At 40.6% G+C, this 19,375-nt stretch overlaps 1 protein-coding gene across 3 annotated transcripts; it reads left to right on the forward strand.

The window, feature by feature from the left end:
• Positions 1–258: 258 nt before the first annotated feature.
• cnot6a (CCR4-NOT transcription complex, subunit 6a) lies at positions 259–15,070 on the forward strand. Of its 3 annotated transcripts, none has more exons than XM_020082377.2 (12): positions 259–399; positions 1,493–1,614; positions 1,719–1,905; positions 3,172–3,257; positions 3,355–3,459; positions 3,655–3,723; positions 4,457–4,614; positions 5,349–5,503; positions 7,809–7,963; positions 8,184–8,417; positions 9,598–9,800; positions 10,534–15,070. In XM_020082377.2, exons 2-12 carry the CDS (start codon positions 1,503–1,505, stop codon positions 10,747–10,749), a joined length of 1,680 nt encoding a protein of 559 aa, XP_019937936.1. In that variant the 5' UTR covers positions 259–399; positions 1,493–1,502; the 3' UTR covers positions 10,750–15,070. The 3 variants fall into 3 exon arrangements, with proteins under 3 accessions (XP_019937936.1, XP_019937944.1, XP_069387636.1); XM_020082385.2 differs by having other exon boundaries at positions 343–514; XM_069531535.1 differs by lacking the exon at positions 259–399 and adding an exon at positions 849–872 and having other exon boundaries at positions 10,534–13,738.
• The last annotated feature ends 4,305 nt before the right edge of the window (positions 15,071–19,375 follow it).

Consider the following 19,375-nt stretch of genomic DNA (forward strand, 5'->3'; position numbering starts at 1 on the left):
TATTATTTCGTCCTCTAGCCAACAAAGACCAATCTGTTATGAAAGGTAGAATAGATTAAACCATGACATCACTACTTTTAGTGGCTGCATGGCTGCTGTTGATGAACCCGCTCATTCTGCTGCCTACACGTAATGTCTTCATGAGGCAGAGTGAATTGAAGTGTGCGATCCTAATCATCCATCTCATTATCCACCACTCGTCTCTCAGGGATGTTATTTACTCTGCTTCAACAGCTGGTTGGAGCGTCTGCACGCTGACCAATCGGATCGAGCGCCGTTATCGGCAGAGGAAAAAAAATCCTTACAGTCGCCATGATACAGCAGCGGAAACGGCTGAGAAGTAGCTAGAAAACAAAAGGGAACACGCAGTCGTACTCGCGGTCTGGTATGCTCTTGCAGGTAAAAGTGCAATCCTCCCTCCGAGACCTGAATTAGTTTCACCGCCTTCTCATGTAGATGTTCAAACCCGCCGCGGCTGCTCCCCGAAGAAACGGCTTATTTGAGCAGGAAGTCGGTCAGTTAAGAATATTCGGTATCTGTTAGGTTTTAGCCAGCAAGCTAACTCGAGCTAAGCTAAATAGCTCGCCGTTGCTCGCGGAGCTAGCATTGTGTAGCTGCTTTGCTTCTCTGTTTATCTCCGCGGCGGTGATTGTTGCTGCTGGTGGGCTAGCTAGCTAGCTAGCTGCGGCTAACTAATGCGCCGTGTCGTGGCCTAGTGTTAATACGCTAGTCGGTGCTTTGCCATTATGTAAACAGTAATCGTGCCGTGTCTTTAAATGTCGCTGTGAATCTCGTTCCGCCTGGACGGAGCGTTAAAGTCCGCTAACTGGACTAATTGAACCAACTTCGCTTGTCCGTGTCCACCTTGCTAGGTAGCAACTGAGCTAGCGTTAGCCACTCAGCGTCTGTTATACACAGTTTGATAGCTTCCTATTTAGGTCCAGCTAGGCTAATCAGCTAGCGTAAACGAGAGGAAAAATCGGCTAACCTTAGCTAGCTCTACTTGTAAATTAAACAAGAAAATGCCGTTTTTTTCTTGTCACTTATTTGTTAACAGTTGTTAACCGTTGAATTAGCCATGTGTAGTCTGACTAATAATGCACTACGTTGCTAATTTTGATGGTGCTTCTTATATAACTCCATTGAATTCAGTTCTCATAGAAAGCTGTTTAAATGTCATCTAATCGTATCTTCATTTAAAACGGTTGGAAACAACTTACTGCTTTACTCACATTTCGGTTGTCCACGTGTTGTCCGTAGGCAGGGGTTGAATTTAATATATTTTGCCGTCATGTGTACACATGTTAGCATTCTAAAACTCAATGCAAATATGATCACCTGATGAGCTATATTCATAACCTCTAACCTAATTTATTTTAAAGTTATTCCAGCTTCAAGACAAATGTGGTTAATTGGTGCACATTTGATGCCATGTCGTGAAACAGTTTGCTCTGATCAAGACTCCCATTTAAAATCAAAATGATTCTTGTAGTGTTATAGGAATGCCCAAGGAAAAATATGACCCGCCAGATCCGAGGCGGATGTACACAATAATGTCCAGCGAGGAGGCAGCCAACGGGAAGAAGTCATACTGGGCTGAGCTTGAAATCAGTGGTGAGTATTATCAGGGAGTTCCTTATCATGCATCCAATTCATGAATATCCATTGTTCACACTCCTTTTGTGTGTGTGTCTGTCCTTTTCCCACTGCCACTGTAGGCCGAGTAAGGAGTCTCAGCACAGCCCTGTGGTCTCTCACCCACCTCACTGCCCTGCACCTAAGTGACAACTCATTGTCACGCATCCCACCAGACATTGCCAAATTACACAACCTGGTGTACCTGGATCTCTCATCCAATAAGATCAGAAGCCTGCCGGCAGAGCTCGGCAACATGGTGTCTCTCAGGTGAGTGATATCAGGCAATACATTTACCCCTTATTGTGGGCACAATGTAAAAGGACAGCTGTCACAGGGTTGTTGTTGAATTTCACTTCGGCACCCACATGTTCCGCAGAGTTGTCACTGGTGGCAATGTGGGTTGTCTGTTAATCTCAGATTGAATTTTTATCTCTTGAAATATTTAAAGGTCCCATGCTTTACACTCTTGCTGTTTTCTGAATTATGCAAAGTTGATCAAACTAACGGTTGTAGTCTACTACTGTAGCTTGACAATACTGAAAAGAGGCGAATGGGTGGTCAAATTCTGACACCAAATCCTTCAGCTTGATTTTGTGTGGAGCTTAATTCCACAGCCCTGGGTCTAGTTATGCTACAAACCCCTGGATCAGGTGACAGGGGCATACTGGCTATCCACAGTATTTCTGTTTCCCAGTCCAACGCATGTGTGGCAGAGCCGGGTGCCATTGCCTCTAGTTCACAGTGGCTGGTCCTCTGGCAGGAATGGCCCAGTACCAGCAGCTGTCAAGGCCAGCCACAGAGACCATTGGGATGAACTGTGTGGCCCTAGTATTAGGGTGGTGGGTGATTGGGCAGGTGTAAAATACCGTGAGTTTAATACCAAGACAATGAGCGATCTATAGAGTTTTCATTTGAGTTACCTAGACTGTGACACCTTGACATAGTCTTAATTTGTCTTTCCACTGACTCAAAATGAACCATTTATATATTTAATTTCATAATAATATGAATGATCTTTAACTTAGTGTTCTTCATTGTGTAGAGCTGTGCAGCTCTTTGCCCCACTGTCTCTCACACAAAACCATTGGGTCATCTCTCACTGTTGTAGAAATACAGCCGCATGGATAGGTTGTCAAAATAGTTTTTAGTTTTTACCGTGGCACAACACCAGTAGTTTTCCACTTTTCAAGCTGTGCAGGTCTCCTCAGTGGACATGCAGTTCTCAGCAGGGAGGCAGAACATGGCTTAAAACGTTCCCTCTCAGTGTATCTGTCACTTGGACCCTCATAGGCCTGCTGTTTCACAGTATTCATACACTACCAGACCTGCTTTATAATTACGCAAGAGGGAATCTCACTTTCTGCAGTATGGGACCTTTAAATTTAAGATGAAAAGTCCTCATATAAAATCAACCTAAAGTTGGTATTTGTTATTGATATTATTCATGTCAGCATTGTGGTAAATATTTTTCTAAAGGTAACACAGATGGTTTTCCAAGGGCTGATTTCTAATAATCAAATATGTGCTCCACAGGGAACTGCTTTTAAATAACAACCAGTTGCGGGTTCTGCCATTTGAATTGGGGAAACTCTTTCAGTTACAAACACTGGGGTTGAAAGGTGAGTGGCTTATCAATGTGTTTTGTAGCCATTCTAGCCTTGAAATCCCATAGTTGTCTTAGTGACGATTCAAGCCACTTTGCTTTTCCTTCACCAGGAAACCCACTTGCACAAGAAATTATGAGCCTCTACCAGGAACCTGATGGCACGCGGAGACTGCTCAACTACTTGTTAGACAATCTGGCAGGGGCTATCAAGCGCAGTGAGTCTTCATCTCTCTTCAAATTTTGAGACTGGCACAACAATTGTTGTTTTTGTTGTTCCTATACAATCATTTCATCTCTTATAAGATAGTTTTGTCAGTATTTGTAGATGGGAACATTGTGAACCCAACAGTTCATTATATAACATCTGTGTTCATCTTGTCACCCATATGAAACTATTTTTCTCTGCTCAGTACCAACAGAGCAACCCCCAGCCCGGTCATGGATCTCACTCCTGGAACCAGACAGATCACGGCCCTCAGGTAAGAGCAACTTGAAACTTTTATTTTTTTGAATAAATATGAATCTAGCTTTTATCCATAAAAATGGACTCTCTGATACAATTAATCTGTTATTGTTTTTTTTCCTCTGGCTCTGACAATCTCAAACACACTGACCTGTCTATCGCTGAGATGGTCAACCCTTAAAATATCCACGATTTGAATGATCTTTTAACAACAAATCCTCCTCATCCTCATTGGTCAACTCTGTTCTAAACATGTGATAAGGCTGTTGCTCTGTCATGTGACTCTGCTGCTGCAGGGAGCAGGCACTTTCATTTTCAGTTTATAACTTCAGTGTCAGACTAAGTATTGCAAATCGGTGACATGTATACAAAAAATGAACCAAACAAAATGTATCTCTAAAAAAAACATGAAACGGAAACAGACGGTAGGTTCGATAGGCTACCACTACCGTGGGAGCCCTTGGCTTGATCATGTGTTGTTTTGGCTGACTCAAATATGACTGTGCTTAGGGTTGTTTAAAGCTGCAAATGTATGTAGAATTGTACTTCAATGCAGAACATTGATAGAAATTAAACATTTATATTTTTAACAATGACGTTTAAAAGAAAGTGTACAGCAAACAGGTAGATTTTCTCACATATAAGTGTGGAACTGTCAATACTCCACCTTAAAAAACACAAGGAAATCAAAAATCATGAGTTTCTTCAGCATTTCTAAAATGTGCTCTTTTCTCTGTTTCTCCCCTCAGCACTGTTCTCTGTGATGTGCTACAATGTGCTATGTGATAAGTACGCCACACGACAGCTATATGGTTACTGTCCCTCATGGGCTCTGAACTGGGAATACAGGAAGAAATCAATCATCCAAGAAATCCTGGGCTGCAATGCGGACATCATCAGTTTACAGGTGAAACACAGACGTTAAAACATGACCCAGATTTTCACATAAATGAACGAAACATTTATGTTGTGTGTCAAGGCTGATACAAACAAAATAAAAAATGTTAGCTTATGCTAGCTTGAAATTTGTGGCCACACATCCAGTTAACACCATGAAAGAAATGCCTCTAAATTGTTATGCAATCCAATAACCCTGCAATAAATGCTCCCTTTGTGAAGCACGAAGTTCAGTGCTCACTCTGCATGAACACTTAACACTGATGTGCTGTTTTCTCTTTCCTGAAATATGTTATAATGTTTTCAACATATATTAGGAAGTTATTTTGTACATTATTTGCAAGTTAATTTGATTACATTCTGATTTTTGGATGTGTTTAAAAAGGTTACATCTTGATTAATTAGTGCTATCAAGGTCTGTTTGTCTGGTTTATTGAACTTTCATTTGTGTTTATATTTGGATTGCAGATTTTGTTTCTCTTTACAAGAAAAACTTGGATAATTGTGTTGAAATGTTTGTCTCAAATAATTAGTGTTTACATATTTCCTTGACAAAGAGCAAGGATAATAAAAAAAATACTACTACAAATCATTTGACATCTATTAGAGTTGCTTCTCATTTCTCTGCAGTTTCAATATTTTTTGCTTCTATGTTTTGTCTGTCTGCTCTTTTTGGATAGAAAGTATTATGTTTACATGATGGTCATCCTAACTCATGTTTTTGTATTTTTTTGTTGATTACAGGAAGTTGAGACAGAGCAGTACTACAATTTCTTCCTGCCTGAGCTGAAGGAGCAGGGATATGAAGGGTTCTTCAGTCCAAAGTCACGAGCTAGGACTATGTCAGAGTCAGACCGTAAACACGTAGACGGATGTGCAGTTTTCTACAAGTCAGATAAGTATGTATTTACAGTTTGATTATCGATAATACGTTTTAAAGTCTTCTAGAAAGTTAAACATACATTTTAAGATTTTTGATTTTTCAATAGCCCCTAATTACTGGCTTGTAGCTCTAAGACATTCAGAACCACAAAAAATGTTGGGATCTAATATTGTTGTCTAATTATAGCTGATCATTAAAGTTGTGAGATTTACCTGCATTAAACAGATGTAGTAACTGTAACAAAGTGTTAGATAGATCACATAGGTTTTTAAAGTGGTAATTGAGGACTTTTAGGGGTTACTCTGTGAATGGAGTTAAAAATATATATTAGTTATCAATATGAGATTACATTTTTTTTTATTATTTGGTTAGAAATAGTTCAGAGATACAGTAGCTTTAGGGAATTTCATAGTTTTTCCTTCTTTCCCCAGAAACTCATAAATACTTTTTAGACATATGCGATATTTTCTCAACCTTTAACTGAGTGTGAATTAATTCCGATAACATGATCACAGAGACAGTAATACTGGGAATCTGTGTCAATGCTTTAGTTTTTTAAAATATTGCTCTATCTTGATTGTGTCTTGTTTTTGTCGATGTGGTGTTCAACCATTGACCTGTCAAACCAGTCTGATTGCCCTGCAGATTATCAGGCCTGTAAGTTTTTTGTAGTAGCCTTCAGAGCATGTCAACATTGATTCTGCTCATCGTGGTAAAGATGACCTCCTATAACCTGTATGTTTACTGTGCTTTCCTGCTTGAATACAGTTTCAGGAACTGTAAAACCACAAACTCTCTGTATTCATAACACAAAACCTAGGCTATAGACTGGATACAAATTACAATAGACAAGATGTTTGTCACTGTTAATACAGTTTCACTTAGCTGAGCTATTTTGATAAAACGTTGGCAAAAAATACGATCATATGAATGAAATTGTTGGATCTTATACCTGAGTCTAGCATAGCCTCTTTCAGAATAAAGTACTCATCAGACCACACATAAAATTATTGCCAGGACATTACGATTAGTTGTTGAAATTTGCTGCAATAACTCATTGAACAAGAAGGGAATAGGTGCTATTTTTGTCTTGCAGCTGATCAGTCCTGATATTTTGATTTCCCCTTTAAGGGAAACCGCAAAGATTTTGAACAATTATGTCAGTTATTAGTGTTTAGGGTGTACCGCTGCTCATATGATAAAAGTAGTATATGGTTCTTGATGGAGCTGCACAAAGTCTAATAGCTTTTTCTACGTGTGAAGATGGAAACGAGTGAAGTTACCAGCCCTCTGCAGCCCTATCCTCATTCCTGCTTGATGTTAGCAGTTTTAGGCTACATAAGCTGCTATTAGCACAGCATGCCTGAAGTTGCTCTGTTGGTTATATAGGAAACTGGTTTGGCAAGAATAATGCTTGGGATCAACACAGTGACCTGCTTCTGCTGCATCAATTTTGCTTCAGTTTTTTTCCCCAACTGTCTATTGTGAGTCTTTGTTGAAGAAGTGCAATGCTAAATCAATGGAGTACCCCTTAACTAATAGAAGATGGGACAAATTGTTTTGAACAGGGAGAAAACAAGTAATTTTAGTATGATAGGATGATTTTATAAATATTTTTAAACATAAAACATCCTAAAAAGACTTTGATCACTATTTGTAGTTGCTAATATAGCATTATTCTGATGCATACAATGTTAAGTTTGTGAAATTTAAGCAGTGCAACCAGATCACATTGGTGTGATTAACAATTGCCTGTAGTATATACAAGACAATGGTTTTGCCTTAAAATTAAAAACCCCACCAGCTCTCAGCTCTGTATTTTAGTGAAGCTAAAAAGTCACCTGAGCCTTATAATTAAAATGAATACAAAATTCTACATTAATTTACAATTGTCTAGTTTAATTGTGCAGCAGTGCTATTTCTTCCTTGGAACATTATTACATAATGTCCCATTTGCTCTGATGGAGAGAAGAATTTTCAGTTTACCAAACAAACCAAATGAGATCCAATCTGGGGAGCTCTGATTGTGCTTTGAGAGAATATTATTATTTGTTTAAATCATAAGTAGTTATGTAGGTAAATTATGATTAAAATATGATCACTCATGAGCCCCTGTGGGACTCATCTGCAATCATTTTGATTCTGAAGATTGTACCACTTCACTATGTTTAGTTCATAGATGTTAATCTGTGTGAGAGTTTGAATCCAGGACTCTGTCTATTTGCTGCACATATTTAATTATGTGCTTGACCAATGCCATGCCCACTACAGCTCTCAGAAGTCGCTAAGTTCTTTCTTCTCTTGTTTCCCTCTGTCTCCAGGTTCAGTGCAGTGCAGAAACACACAGTGGAGTTCAACCAGCTGGCTATGGCTAACTCCGAGGGCTCAGAGGCTATGCTGAACAGGGTGATGACCAAGGACAACATCGGGGTCGCTGTACTGCTTGAAGTCCGCAAAGAGATGATGGAGCTCTCCTGTAAGTAGACACATGATTGTTATCCTTGGAACTTGCATGTGTTGCCTTAATATTGTCTTGTCCAGCTCACACTGAACTGTATAGCTGTGTGAAGCTGCATTTACAGCACAAGAGATATTAAGTGTCGTTAGAGATAATTCCTCTTATCACAGAATGTTTTCATTTCTCATAAGTCCTCTTTGTATCACTTTTCACTGCTTAACTTTTCACCTCCTTTCAGCTGGAAAGTCACTGCACGGCATGGAGAAACAGCTGCTCCTGGTCGCCAATGCCCACATGCACTGGGACCCAGAGTACTCTGACGTGAAGCTGGTCCAGACCATGATGTTCTTATCGGAGGTGAAGAACATAGTGGACAAGGCCACACGAAGCCTCAAGTTGTCCTCTGTCTCTGGAGAAATTAATGCCATTCCACTGGTGCTGTGCGCTGACCTCAACTCCTTGCCTGACTCTGGTAAGTGAGCGATATGAATAAAGCTGGGCTGTAGTTGATCGGAGTTGGTGTGTTACAGATACAACAATACTATAATTGCTGCAACTATGATACTGTTTGTTTTCCTGTATCTAGGTACCTGGGTGTTGGTGTCCATGAACAAAACTGAAACTCAGTGATCTCTAGATGAGCAAGTCTGTGTAGAATAGATGCTCTGTCAATTTAATAAGAAGAATATTAAAGAGAATAAGCTCAACTCAAATAACTGACCCAGATCATTCAGTTTCTTAAAAATCAGTATCTGTAGTCATCTTTGCAAAGTATGGTAATCTCAGACCTGACTGAATGCTCCCTGACCCTTTTTAAATTTTAGTCAGTTGATTAAGCATCAGAAATTGAATCTGCAACAATATGATAATCTGGTGGTTGTTGGACATTCTTAAAAAAATATCCCCCAAAACACAAATGTAAATGTGCAGATTTCTTTCTGCCTCTATGAAATATACTTGGTTTTGTCATGTTGGTTGAACAAAACAAGTATTTTGTAGACGTCACCATTATCTATGGAGAATTGTAAGGTGTTTCACATTTTCAGATGATGGGAAAATAATGTGCAGACTAATTGATAATTTAAGTCATCATTATCACAGTCAACGGGAAAAGGCACATCTGAAATATTCTATATCTACACTTTTGTGCTCAAACTATGTAGTTGTAGAGTCTTATAAATATAAATTCAGCAGTAACCTCATAATGTGGTAGTCAATCAATATGCGGATGGGTCAAAAGATGTACCTACCTCACCTGATCATGATCTTGTTTCCTGTACGTGTCCGTCTTTTTGTTGAGGTGCAGCAGTTGAAGGTAGAGTTGATCTGAATAGGTGTTAAAATGTCCCTGCTGCTAAAAGATACGTTGTTGTTGTATTGCACTGATTTATGTTGGTGTGTGTCCCTGCAACTGTGCCAGAAGAGACAAGATATTGAACTGTTTCTATACACAAACAGTGGCATGACTTGCAGCGAATCTCTGACTGAATTACTACCAGTAACCCTGTGTATTTAAATGTTCTGCCTTTATTAAATGGTGTTCATCAGCATCGGTGGGAACAGAGCTACCTCAGTATGTTGGGACCTTGTAGTGCCACTTGACTTTTCTCGATTCTGATGAAGACTCTTTCTCCTCTCTCCCCTCTGTTCAGGCGTGGTGGAGTACCTGAGTACTGGCGGAGTGGACTGCACCCACAAGGACTTCAAGGAGCTTCGTTACAGTGACAGTCTGACCAAATTTAACTGCAACGGCAAAAACAGCACGGCCAACGGCAGGATCACCCATGGCTTCAAGCTGAAGAGCGCTTATGAGAACGGCCTGATGCCTTACACCAACTACACCTTTGACTTCAAGGTAGTCTTAACTGATGGGACACACAATTATTATTTCCACCAAGGGGATTATGTTTTCATCAGCTTTTTTGTTTGTCAGTTGTTAGTTAGCAGGATTACACTAAAACTAATTAACTGATTTCCATGAAATTTTGTGGAGCATGACAAGGAAGAACACATTACATTTTGGAGTAGATCCAGATAAATGAGTGGATCCAGAAATGTTGCTTTCTTAAACATAGTAAGACAGGGTTTTAGCGTCAGAGGTGGATCAATCTGAACCATATTTTAGTTTGCTGTGTGCTTGTAGTCTTCGCCACCATAGATATAATGTTTGAGCAATGAGGACACATTTCAACTAAGTTCTGTGCTTGAAGTTGGTGATGCTGGTATTAATGATGGTGTTACAGTGGCAACGAAATTAATCAAATTAACTGGTTCATTCAAACAGAAAGACATTACTACCTGCTAAATTGACAACATGCATCAGACATGCCCATCAACTAACAAATCAATGTCAAGTATAGGTAGACGCTGGAGCTCACATAGTTTATACTGTATATATGTATATATATCATGAAAAAGTCTTGTTTTCAAATGTAAACAAAGTAAAGACCTAAACCTTGTGCATGTATTCTAGGAGTCCTTTCATACATTAGAAATAGTGGGATCAATTATTTTTGCAGGCAGTCTATCAAGGATATCCTTACTTGATTTTGGAGAGGTGACCCCCCCCTTTCTTCTTTTCTCCACAGGGTGTCATTGACTATATTTTCTACTCCAAGCCTAACCTGAACGTGCTGGGTATCTTGGGCCCCCTGGACCCCCACTGGCTCGTAGAGAACAATGTCAGCGGCTGCCCACATCCCCACATCCCCTCCGACCACTTCTCCCTCTTCGCCCAGCTGGAGCTGCTCCTGCCCAACTTGCCCCCCCAGGTCAATGGGCTCCATCTGCCTGCACGCAGGTAGTGAGTCCCTGCCACACCGCCAGGGGGAACTGCAACCACAGCCTCTCCCTTTCGACCCTCCTCCCTCCCACTACCAGCTCTTCCCTCCACCTCACCGGAGGAGGAAGACAAAAGAAACCACAACCTGTAAAAAATTCGTACAGTGAGGTCTGGCCGACAGGGATTTCGTATAATGTTATAGATATTCTATATTTTTCTTTCTCTATTTTTCTTTTTTTTTTTGTTCGTTTTTTTTAACCGCTCGATTCAGTCCTGTGCGTGCATCATATTTTGTGTTTTGGACTCCTTTTCCTCCTCAAAATCCACCCACCCACCCACCCACTTTGATTCTGTCATCCAAACTAGTGAGGATGGAAGCTTATTCAGATATTTCGCATGGGGGCGCTGTTTAGTTTTAGAGAAGTGAGAGACTTCGTAGTGGCTGCGGGGATGACATTCACCTGAAAAGCTCCACAGCTGATGGTCTGCTTGTCCGTCTGTCCTGTATAAATCTAAAACCAGCAAAGACAGCGGACATGTTTCAGACCTCCATTATTGGCTTGTGCTTGTACTCCCCTGTATCTCTGGGCAAGTGCCTCCAGAATCTTTCTGGGATACACACACATTTGTTGATTCAGATGTGGCCGGCTCAGAGCAGCTTTTAGCTGGTTGATGTGCGTCCCTGCAGGTGGATGTAGGGCAGCTATGAGGTGAGATTTCCTGCTGTCATTCTGTGGTGCTTAGGCCTTTTGTGTGCTCATGGCCTCCCGTGGTGCTACAGGATAGTCTACACCTCGGACCCCGGCTCTGGTGCATTAGCTACCATCCCACAGGCGCCTCAAGAACCAAACGTCCGAGAACTACGTTCACCTGATTACGCACGGGCAATATCTAGTGTTAATTTATCAAGGAGGAATGTTGTAAGAAACTGAGAGCAGCTACCATCCTGTTTGCAGACTGTTTCACCCCTAGCTTGTGTAGTTGTTAGGCTAGTCTTGTGCTTAGAAGCTTGTGTGTCCCACGTTATCACCTTCATTTTGGGCAAGGGGATTTAGGCTAATGGAAAATGTGATGGAGGGGCTATTACAAATCTTTTTCTTTTATCTCGATTGCTTTTAAGCAGAGAGAGAGTAATGGCTGATACCCAGGAGTAAAACCAGCATTCCTCTCACTGTATGGAGTTGCCATCCAACTCCACACATGCAAGCTTACAAACACTTACACACACACTTACACACACACACACTCACGTACAAGTAATTTGGAGGCAGATCTGTAGCACTATCTCTGAGGCCAGTAGTGACTTTCCCCAGCCATAAATTCCATACACAAAAGCAGTGGTTTTTTCACAAGTGTTTGTACAGAATAGAAATCTAGACTCAGTCTTTACATGATTGTATATGAACCACAAAAGACCTGTTTTCTGGCGTTTTTTGTACTAAGAGTAAATTATGATCAGATTTGAAAAAAAGATTGTATTGTAAACTAAGGCTAAATTTTTATCCAGTTAATGTAAGATGAATTGATATTACCAGCTTGTACAAAAGACGTAAGAAAAGGTTGTTCAAGGCGTTCACTCTCACTATTTTGCACTCCCCAGAGATTAACTGTAATCAATGTTTCAGTATTTTATTTTTCTCCCCCCCCCACTTTCTCTGCAGTTGATTTGATTTGCCGGCACATTGCTATAATTGTAAATAGACACTGGTTAAACTCTTGCCTGTTGCTTCTTGCCCATTTACAAAGCCATCGCTCCAAACTGCTGTCATTGGTTCATACTTAAGGACACACCAGTCAGAGCCCACCACTGACTCCACATCTGTTCATCTCCGTATCTCACACGTGCGCTCTCACCAGTGACGTGTGGCCGATTTAAACAAATCCCAAACAAACACAACTCAAAACATCGTGCCTCACTGTAGCAGTTGTCGTCTTGCACTATTTACATTCGACGAACGCCTGAACAACCTTTTCTCCTTTTATTTTTAAATACTGTTGAGACATTTGTGAAGATTTTATGTCCTTTTTTTGGTTCTTGTTAATGTTGATTTCCTTTTTTATGAGCTGTGACAATGTTATGATGATGTGTATAATATCCTTCCTATTCATTGAGCTCTCTAGTAATCAGGTATGCTTTTTCTCCCCAGACCCCTTGAACATGAGTAGACTGTCTTATCTTTACTAAATCCACTTTCACATTGTTTAGCTCCCTCATTGAACCTTAGCACTGCTCTGTGCCCAGACCCGCCAGGATACCCAGCCCTCCCCTCCCTCCCTCCCTGTGAATTTTAAATCTCCATAAGCTTTTCCATCACCCGAATACCCCCCCAACCCTGAACCGCCCAGCTACAGACTTTACTTACCCACTATATTACTCAAGCTGTGTCTTTTACACCCCTTTTGCTCAACCACTTTGTATAGTTCTCGTCCCCTTGTCACTGCAGCTCTAGTGCCATCTGTGGACCCCTACCTCTGCATTGGGAAAAGGTGGAAAGCTGCTTTTGGAATGAACGAGGGGCAGTGAGCTCAGCAGTTTTATTCTCCGAAGGCCAGGCAATTACTTTGCTATGAATCGAATTTGTTACACCTCTAATCGCCACGAGAGAGAGATTTGTGTCAGTGGTGAGACGATTACGCCAACGGCCACGTTATCGCACGGACACAGCTGATGACGAGCACTTAGTAGATACAGATGCAGCTCCCCTCACTCCCTGTCCCCTCATATTAGCAATTAAAGATCTTATTACGTCAGTGTATATGTTGAAATGAAATTTTTAAAGCAAGAGGGAAGCAAGTAAATAGGAAGTATAAATTTAGTCTTCAGATGGAGTTCTCTTGTCCCATTTGTTTGCCCCCTACATGTTTGTTTTTTAAGTTTTGTTTTCCAATGGAAACCAATGTGTCCAGTTTGCATTTTTTTCCTGAATTGCGTTAGTATTGTAGTAGATTTAAAGGCTAGCTTTTTTGTAAAGTGTGAATAAAAGATGTATCTCATGTTTCCTTTCTAAAAAGATATTGAATTGTGTTGTTGTGTAAATCATGAATTCTATAATGGTGATATGTTTGCTACATTGTTTTTTTTCTCTTTGCCCCCAACTCCCCACCCCTCCTCGTTTACTCCACTCCCTTCACAAACCAAATCCCCTGTAGAAATCATGAGATGTTGTCTTGGAGAAGTTGAATGTTCCTGGCGATGCCTCGTAGACAGAAGGATTGACTGATTACAGGGATATTCAATCTTTTTCTCACTTTTTCCTCATCATCAGCTTTATTTTTGGATGTTGCGTGGCACTAGCTGGAGAGTGCTAGTGCCTGTAGGTTAGGGCAGCAGAGCTGTCTTACTCGTGGCTGCAGTTCAGTACTAGAGTCACTATTCTGACTGGTTGTAAAACGTGTTTGTAAGACTAAGCTAATGTCGTGCCGCTGGTCGCTAGACTGGTCCTGTGATGATTTTTTGAGTACCGCTATAGTCCATCTCATTCTGTTCTTGTGCATCACAGTGGTTTAAATCTGTTAAACTAGCTAGCTACTATCGATAGTCACCAATTTGACTTGCCCGTCCCCTCTGTCCTCTTCATCACCCACTTGTTATGCCACAGACTCAGAGCTGAGTTATGTCACCCTCTAAGCCTCAGCCAGTGTTCACATTGTTGGCTTTTTACTTTTTCACAGTAGCAGTCAGTTCATAGTTTGGCTCTGTTAGGTGTCAAGTCTTTTTTTTTTTTTCCCCAGGCTGCATCTCTGTAATGGTGCACACCAAAGCTGCTTGTTGTTCAGTTTTTTGTCATAGATCGAGTTCTTTCACCAACCAATCACATCTTCTTTTCATTTTGAATCCATATCATAGTCTTCATGAAACGTAGGGCTGTGAGGAAAGCAAGGTACTTCTCCTTGAATCACACAAACATCATCCGTGTCACTCCGGGTGCAGTTCGCTTTCTCAACCCATCAACTTCAATTTAGAATTATCTTTATTTTCTGAAAACTTGGCAATAATATCCTCATGCAATCAAAATGGGTTTTTAAAAATAGTATCTGGAAAATGTAGCTGTCATCTTTTAATATGTGGTTCCTGTTCTTCTTTTTAACTACTTTTCACCTTCATGCTTCATGTTTCTTTTTTTCAATAACCTTCAAGCTTGTTTTCCCCCCTTTTCATCATCCATCTTGTATATTTGCTCATACCCTCCTCCCTGCTGATCTAGTGGTAGTTGTTCAATGATCAGGATTGTCTATCTGTAGTCAGCTGAGTACATATATTGATCTGTGTCACTGTGTTTATGCACTGGACCAACTATTGTTTACCATTCATGAAATACCAGCAAAAAAAAAAAAAGACAAAACACTTGCACAATGTTGTAGAATGTCCATTAACCCAGATGAGAAATCAAGGCAGCTGTTTTCAAATCAACACATACTGTTTTAAAAAGAAACTGAATGGTAAACAATGCTTTCTGTTGTACCCCTTAGCCGTCCTCTCGATTCTCTTTGGAGTAGTTTTGTTCTTTTATTTTTATTTTATTTTTCCATTTGACTACAGGTTCTGCTTGTTTCCTTTACACCTACCTATGTATTTTCCTACTTCTGGTTGAAAATAAATTCTATATTATCTGTTTCAAGCTGTGTCACCTCTTATTCTTTGCAATGGATATTGAAAAATAAATTCTATATCTGTTCTGCTCATCTCCTTTTGCTTCCTTGTTTTTCCTCAATTTAAATTGCACTCTTCTTTCCCTGTAAATACAATCAGTGTTTTTAGTCATTTTCTGTTGGATTTCATTTTTTAGATATTTTTCTTCCCATAAAGGAAACAAACTGATCACTGGCTTTTTACAGAAAGTTTTATACTATGGCATCATTTAGTGGATGTTGGAGGCTGGATGGCGAGGCAGAGGAGTTTTCTGCAGATTTGCAGCTTTTCTATCCAGACAGACAGACCTGGCAGCAGCGTGTGAATATCAGTGGGTGTTTGTTTGAGATTCAAACCTGCACAGAACTCACTCTTCTCTGTGACAACCAGTGATTTAGAGAGAGGCTGAAACCTGTGTGTCAGTAAATACACTCTCACCCCCTGAAGTGTCCTTTAGTAAGACACTTAGCCATTATCAGCACCGCGGGTGCTCTTTTGCAGATGGAGCTTGACCTTTTGATTCTCCTCCGGCATGGCAAATGAAAAGAGAAATTTCCCATTGGGGATCAATAATGTTTAACATTAACATTTAATATCTTAAACAGCCCTGGGGATGACGGCTGCAGTGCATTATCATTTGTGGGCACACGGTGGAGCCAAAAGATCACGTCCTGGACAAACCCTGGGAATCGTCCTCCACTGAGGGAGTTTCGGTTGCCAGGTCTGAACGAGCCACCCAGGGCCCATTACATCAGTTGGAGTGAATTTAGAACAACAGTGGAGCCGGGGAGCTGCTCAGGAAAGTTTAGGTAGAAAACAGCAGGAGCTCAATAACTACACTTTTATTAAGTGTCATTCAAGTGGATGGGAAGAAACATTGTGAAGCATCTGTTCTGAGCTGTGTAAACAAATACATATCTATCACTGATACACCACTGACATACTGATGACTATGAATATGCTCTCTTTACAACGTGACATGTTCAGTCCAAACTGATCACTGTCAACACTTCATCCAACCGGTGTTATCATGATTAGTCCAACAATCAATTATGGAACCAACAGAATTTAAAAAAAAAATTAATATTCAAATCAGGATGTTGGATTGTTGATCAGACGAAACAATAAATAAATAATAATAAATAAAATTGAGCTTTGAGGAAAGTATTTAGTCAGAATGATGTACATCATCATTCAGTTTACTTCACTCATTTCTACTGCAAAACACAGGTTCATACAGTCACATTATTGGGTTTTGTCTTTCTTATGGGAAGGGAAAGTCCCCATTATGTAAATCATCACATTTTAAGGTTAAAACATGTTTAAAGCTTAGCTTAAGGTTTGGTTGGGTTTAGGGTTAGGTTAAAGTTAGGTTTAGTCAGTGTACGTCAATGCAATGTCCCCTGAGCACAACTTGTGTGTGTGTGTGTTCTTATGCTTAATAGTTGCTATAAACTTGTATCATCACTAGTTAATTCATTTGTAAATATTTCACTTAGTTCTCGGTTTAAAAAACCTCAATACAGCCTTTGTGTCCCGCTGATGTACAGCTTTGTGAAAAATGCTCTCCTTTTTCTAATGGTTGGGTCATTTCAGGAGAACTCTTTGAACTTAATGCTGTATAGATGTTATTTAGGGGTTTTCTCAGCTGTTACAGCTGTGAACGGATCATATATTAAGACAACAGTAATGAAACTCCTCATGACTCGCAGCCCTGCATCTCAGTCGATACACAGAGTTTGCCTTAAAGTCCTGTAGTTTAACTTGTCTCTATTCATCATGCTCAGCCTGCCATGAACCCACACATAGCGCTGCTGGAAACGCTGCACATCAGGCAAATCATCAAAGTGGTATACGCCGAATTCTATTTGTTGTGTTTGTTGACGGTGCAAAGTGATTAACATCTTCTTCAAACTGTTGGGCCGCAAAAGGACATTTCTCAGAAAACAGCGGCCATGTCCATGAAATTAGCACCAGTGAGCAGACCCGGCGGCGTGAGCCTCTGTCTCTCCTTTAATATGGTGCAGGACATGATGAGGGGTTTGCAGAAGAAACCTGAGAAACTCGCACACAAGTGGAGCCAAAAAAAACATCAACAGAGACAGCAACACAAAATAATGACAAAATGTTAATCTCCCTAACACACACACACACTCACACACACACACACTCAAACATCTCTATTGAGTACATAAAAGTCAGTATAACACCTATGACTGCAGAATGAGCTTCGTGCAAGGAGCCACAAAGCGTTATATGATTACACTGAAGTGAACTGACAGTGGATAATATTCTCACCTGATTGTTCTCATGTGGAATTCATAAGCTTTAAAAACACGCTGCCTTGATTCCAGTTAATGTGTTTAAAATTAGAGTTTGGAAGATGCAAGAGAATCTTAAAGCAAGTCCAAGTGGCCTTTTTCCCTGTTGAGGTCGTGAACTATTTCCTGCTCTCAGTGGAATATTCTTGCAGGAGCAGTCGTCCAAATGTGTGCTTTTGTGTGAGCGGACGTTAAAGAGAAAGATGGAGTTTGTTGTTCACAGAGAGAGAGAGAGAGAGAGAGAGTGAAGACAGATTCCTCTTTTCTTCACCCTGATGTTGCCGGGCTATCTGTCTCGTGTTGACGTGGCAGCATAACTGCAAAGCCTGTAAAGTCCTTTGCAGATGTAGACGCTCCATCTCTCCTCTCTTGTTCCTGCTTGTTTTCTTCGTTCTCTGTATCCTCCTTTATTCCTCCTCCCCCACTCAACCCTCCCTTTTTTTTAAATCCTCCTTTTCCTCTGTAATTCCCACTAGTGTGTGTGTGTGTGTGTGTGTGTGTGTGTGTGTGTGTGACTACTAGGCCAGTTTCCTGTGTGATGTACAGCCAGATCCTCCTGACACGCTCGCAGCATACTTCTTCGGGTTCCTTGGTTGTGGATTTCAGTTGTAAAGCTCCAGGAAAGAGCACATGAAATATTGCTGTGTGTGTTTCTGACTGAGGCTGGACCTGCCAGACAGGATCACACACACACACACACACACACACACACACACACACACACACACACACACACACACACACACACACACACACACACCCGACACAGTGGACAGGCCAACACTCTGACCTGAAGGTTTCTGAGAATTGTCATCAGACGAGGAAAACAGTGAAACGAGTTGAAGCATTTTTTTTTTTTTTGCCGGAATGATAATTAGTTCACAGAAGCTTTTACTGTGGAGAGAATGACACCTGAGCATGTGCTGCTCTGAGGAGAAAGCACATGCTGTGTCGATGCCCGTATGTGTGTTTTATTACCCTTGTTAAACCAAGGGGTGCGGCTTTGTCCTATTAGAGAAACCTGGGAGTTATGTGTCTTAGCCAGCTGCAGCTTTGGATAGAGGATGTGCACTGTAAAACATTTGAAGCTGGTTAAACTTAAAAATGCAGGTTTCTCAGCCTCTTTGAAAATGCAGCTTAACTGAACTCAACTTCCTGAATCATTCTTATATTCATCACAATTTAAAACCAAGGGTTGAAACTCGAAATATTGGGCTAGAGACTGCAGTCACAGACACGTTACATCAGCATTTTTTGTGGAGAAAAACAAAACACATCAAACAGCTTCCAGTCACAAGGAATTCTTACTTTTAAGCCAAAATATTCCAAATACGGACGCTGCCATCTTGCTCTGGTGACATCATTTAGAGCCAGAGTCTCCATTAATACCAGTTGTATTATTGTCAGTCTCAGCTGTCGATCATAACATTTCTCCCTGTTTTCACAGCATTAAATAACCAAACTTTGAACAAATGCCTGATAAGAACCTAAATGACTAGAACCTATAATAGACTTTTTACTTTGGCCCTCATCCCATCCCTTAACATGGAGAGGGCTGGTTTCTGACCTATACTGCAGCCAGCCATCAGGGGGCGATCTAGATGTCTTGATGTTTGAGCTGTCATGTTTTCCATCTTCATGTACAGACAATGACTGGGTCTTAAAATGTGCAAACAGTCATAATGGTTAACTATCAG

The sequence above is a fragment of the Paralichthys olivaceus genome, chromosome 9 (assembly GCF_024713975.1).
Source record: "Paralichthys olivaceus isolate ysfri-2021 chromosome 9, ASM2471397v2, whole genome shotgun sequence".
Lineage (NCBI taxonomy): Eukaryota > Metazoa > Chordata > Actinopteri > Pleuronectiformes > Paralichthyidae > Paralichthys > Paralichthys olivaceus.

Bases quoted from the DNA above. Each gene is read 5' to 3' on its own strand.
- cnot6a (XM_020082377.2), top strand. From the start codon at position 1,503: ATGCCCAAGGAAAAATATGACCCGCCAGATCCGAGGCGGATGTACACA. The intron at 3,724-4,456 runs GTAAGAGCAACT...TTCTCCCCTCAG, and splicing joins AGACAGATCACGGCCCTCAG to CACTGTTCTCTGTGATGTGC. The intron at 8,418-9,597 runs GTAAGTGAGCGA...CCCTCTGTTCAG, and splicing joins CAACTCCTTGCCTGACTCTG to GCGTGGTGGAGTACCTGAGT.